Source organism: Ursus americanus, chromosome 3, assembly GCF_024610735.1.
Source record: "Ursus americanus isolate L20-20 chromosome 3, mUrsAme1.1.p, whole genome shotgun sequence".
NCBI lineage: Eukaryota > Metazoa > Chordata > Mammalia > Carnivora > Ursidae > Ursus > Ursus americanus.
In genome coordinates this window covers 14,775,548-14,780,000 of record NC_142129.1, presented here as the reverse complement: position 1 = coordinate 14,780,000, position 4,453 = coordinate 14,775,548, and the positions used below count along the sequence as shown (strand labels likewise).

Below are 4,453 nucleotides of genomic sequence, written 5' to 3'. Positions count from 1 at the left end.
GGGGCGCCTGGGTGGCACAGCGGTTAAGCGTCTGCCTTCGGCTCAGGGCGTGATCCCGGCGTTGTGGGATCGAGCCCCACATCGGGCTCCTCCGCTGTGAGCCTGCTTCTTACTCTCCCACTCCCCCTGCTTGTGTTCCCTCTCTTGCTGGCTGTCTCTCTCTGTCGAATGAATAAATAAAATCTTTAAAAAAAAAAAAAAAATTAAATAGCATACAGCTCCACTTGTAACAAAAATAAAAATATTTAAAACTAAATTTGGTTTTCTAAAAATAACTTTGTGGAATGTATTTGTTACTGGTAAATGAACAGGAGATGTGATTATTTTTTATAAGTAAATCTATCAAAAATTACTTCCTGCCTTGTATTTACTTCCAATCCTAAATACAAGGTTAAAGGATTTGATTAGGTGAAAGAAGATGCTTGAGGGAAAAAAAACATAGAAAATACAAATGAACTCTTAGGGAAGAGGATCAATAGGCAGTCACCTATACATTTGATAAGGCAATAGGGAAGTTTTAGTATGCATTACTTAAAACATGAGTTTCAATTTTAATTAAATTTAAATTACTTAAAACATAAATATTGGTTGGGGGGGCCTCCTGGATGGCTCAGTCAGTTAAGCATCTGATTCTTTTTTTTTTTTTAGTAACTTTTTTATTTATTTGAGAGACAGAGAGTGAGCCAGCTAGAGAGAGAGTACAAGCTGGGGAAGGGGCATAGGGAGAGAGAAAAGCAGACTCCCCACTGAGCAGGGAGCCCCATGCTGGCTTGATCCCAGGACCCTGGGATCATGACCTGAGCCAAAGACAGATGCTTAACTGACTGAGCCACCCAGGAGCCCCAAGCATCCGATTCTTAACCTCAGCTCAGGTGTTGATCTCAGGGTCATGAGTTTAAGCCCCACACTGGGCACTACACTGGGCATGGAGCCTACTTAAACAAACAAAAACCCCTAAATACTAGGTATTTGCCAAATCTTGGCCCTGAACTTTCCTGTCTTCCATGCGTATTAATATATTAATTTTCTTGAAGAAATCATCCATTCCTCTGGCTCTGTAAAATTTTACAAATATGGCAGTGACACCCAGTTTATGGTGATTACCAAACAAAGGAGCATTCGGACTCAGAGAAGCAACTTGTTAGTACGAAGCTAGAATTTGAACCCAACTCTTTGAACCCAGCTCCTTGATGTACCCTCTTTCTACACAGTCATACGGAATAGACATAATAGGACAGAAAAATTAATAGCATGTATATAGATAGTATAAGTAAATAAAACTTGGGTTAGTGAGAAGGATTTCATAGAATTTCCTTTTTATGGAATATTACTCGGCCATCAGAAAGGATGAATACTTACTATTTACATTGATGTGGATGGAACTGGAGGGTACTATGCTGAGCGAAATAAGTCAATCCGAGAAAGACAATTATCATATGGGTTCACTCATATGTGGAATATAAGAAGCCGCGCAGAGGATCATAGGGGAAGGGAGGGAAAACTGAATGGGAAGTCAACAGAGAGGGACAAAAACCATGAGAGACTCTTAACTTTAGGAAACAAACTGAGGGTTGCTGGAGGGGAGGTGGGTGGGGGGATGGGGTAATTGGGTGATGGGCACATGATGTGATGAACACTGGGTGTTATACGCAACTGATGAATCACTGAACACTGCATCTGAAACTAATGATATACTATATGTTGACTAGTTGAGTTTAAATAAAAAAAAGAACTTCCATTTTACTATGCCACCATAAAAATAGAAGGCTTGGAAGTTCATAACTTTGTGAATACACAGTGACCTAGTCTATTACTGAAGATGTCCTACTGGAAGTATGTGAAGAACAAGTACGAGTTTATTTTACCTGTTAATACACATGCTGTATTGAAACACTTTGTCCTTTCCAATCTTTTCCTCAGAGAGACACTTCGAGAAGTGCTCCATTTACTGAGAAGCACAGGTAACACCCAAGTGGAGTACATCATCCGGATCATGAAGAAATGGGCCAAAGAAAACAGAGTGCCTGTCTAAAACAGCTCCAGAGCCCTAGGGAACCAGTCACCACTTTGATGTGAAATTGGAAATCATTTTCCTCAAGATCAATGTAAGATGCAGGGTTCTGTTCTTTGCCATTTCCTTCCTTGCCCTTTGAGCCTCAAGATCAGTGACTGACTTGCTTAGAACTAGCCTCCTGGCTGAACTAAGTGCCATAGTCCGTGCTGTGGCCCCTGTATGATCCGACTAGCAATAAGACTTTGGACTTGTTGGTGCCTTTCTTCCAAAAATACTCAGAGAACTCTTATGTAATTTACTGACTTTAAGGAGAATGGCATAATTTTTTTAAATATTGGCATCCCATGGCATTTTCCCCTCGCTGCAATAACAAATGCCGTTAATGCTCAAGAGTCACCCTCATTCTGTCGTCTTCATCTTAGCCAACTATACATTATCCCATTTTACTGGGGAATTCCATAAAGAATTTTGTAACGCATTTCTGAATTTCAGGAGAGCAGAGGTTATAAATAGTGATATGATTCTAAGAGTGGCAGTAAGATCCTTTATCAAACTCATTCATGGATAATGGACTTTGAGGATTACTCTTGCAGTCATTCTGCTGATAAATAACATATTACAGTGGAGTAACAGGAGTATTAGAGTTTTTTAAAAGGTGAGTACTGTGAAAAAAATCTGTGTGGTATATTTAAAAGTATTCAAGAAATAGTATACAAATTGCATTAGTCACTTCTCTGTTCTATTTTAGGGAACAAAACAGATTAGGGATATTTTTTTTCATATATCATGCTGAATAAACATCAATTTTGAAAGTAGGGCTACAGAGATTATATATATGCAGTGTGGCTATTTATTAATATAATGATAATAAAGCATGAACTGTGCAGAGCCCTTTAAGGAACCTCCTAATGGCTGGACTCTGTCCTAAGTCATATTCCAGCCCCATGTTTCTGAGCTCTTGCAACATAAACCTATTATACAACTGAGCAGTTTTAGACTCACAACTGATTTTTTAGAAAGTAGACATACATGGTTTTCTGTACCAGATTACCTTTGTTTCCACACCCTGTATTTTGTTCCTATGAGTTTAAGGTCCCCAGCGTTACAGGTATACAAAGTGTAGAGCCATCCCTATCTGGCATGAGAACCGAAAAAAAGTCCTAATTCCTTGAAGCATTATAGACAGCTTAGAGAACTCACGGAAGCGCTGGCTCAGTTGTCCAGTATGCCCCCCGCATGTGCTGTGGCCACGGAAGCCGGACAGAACGGAGCCGGGAGCATGGCAGGGGAGTAGCTAAGGAGAGGAGATCAGTGACTGCAGGTAGCCTTTGCCTTCTGGACAGTTGCAAGGGGTTCTTTCAGTTCCTTTTATCTTAGACCCAGATCTAATCAGTTCAGAGCACAAGTCAAAACAAACTGGCCTGAATAACTGAATTTTAGAAAAACAAATTTGTATCATTTTTTCAAACGCCAAAGCTTCTATTTTTCATTAACGTTGTTCCTCCGTTTTCAGTAGTTGGTTCTTACCATCTAAGGTACTCGGTGGATCAGAGCTGGGCAGAACCTGCTCTAATTTTAGAATTATCCTGTGATTCCTATTACGCTCACTTAAAATATTAGGAAACATAGTAGTGGAAAAAGACGGAACACCACAGTGGCTTTTGGCAATGAAATTTGTCTTCCAATTGATTGCTATTATTTTCAAATTTCTTCTACTTGATAAGCTTTTCCATTGATGGTGATTTACTTTTAAATGAGGTTTTGTTGAATTAACAGTCTAGCGTCTCCCTGCCATTTTCCTGTCTTTGGGGAAAAGCAGATACTCCAAACATAGCAATTCCTGGAATTTTAAACTAATTTTTAAAGAGTTTTTAATCTATAGAAGTGAGTCAAAAAAGCGTAGGGACTAGTTGAAGAGGGATACCATCCAGTTCTGTTAGTAAGGATAGCTACTTGTGAACTGTGTTGGCAGGGTCCTAATCGACAATCTTGGGCATGGCAGTTTTTCTTACATGTGATGATACAGGAGAGAAGAGGGTGCAGGCTGAGGAATGTAGCGTCATATGTACAGTTCAGAACATCCATGTACTATTTATAGTTGATAGCAAAGATTACTTGCAAATGGAAAAAATTTATAATTATTTTTCTACTTCAAAGGAATTATTATATTGTACTGTGATATACTCAAATTAAAGTTTATTATTTGGTCTTACTATGTATCCTGTTGAGCGTGGTGAATGCCGGTCCTGGGTATGTCATGTGCCTTCTCCCCTTTCTTGACCCCAGAGTGGAGGGGAAAAAATAAAGTTTGGGGCTCCATAGGTACTCTTTATGAAAGAGGAAAGTAGATATTTTTTATAGAAGCCTTGTCCCCTAAGGCTGTGGTTCCTCCTTGGTCATATTACGTTTGGCTCTTTGCTGAGTCATAGCTCATTTCAC

At 39.4% G+C, this 4,453-nt stretch overlaps 1 protein-coding gene across 1 annotated transcript in view; it reads left to right on the top strand.

Annotated features, from left to right (window-relative positions):
• The window catches only part of IFT56 (intraflagellar transport 56), a 46,527-nt gene extending 42,298 nt beyond the window's left edge, over positions 1-4,229 (top strand). The window contains exon 18 of the mRNA XM_045792548.2: positions 1,921-4,229. Coding sequence (XP_045648504.1) covers positions 1,921-2,032 — 112 coding nt within the window. The 3' untranslated portion in view covers positions 2,033-4,229. The remainder of the gene's footprint in view (positions 1-1,920) is intronic.
• Positions 4,230-4,453: the final 224 nt, after the last annotated feature.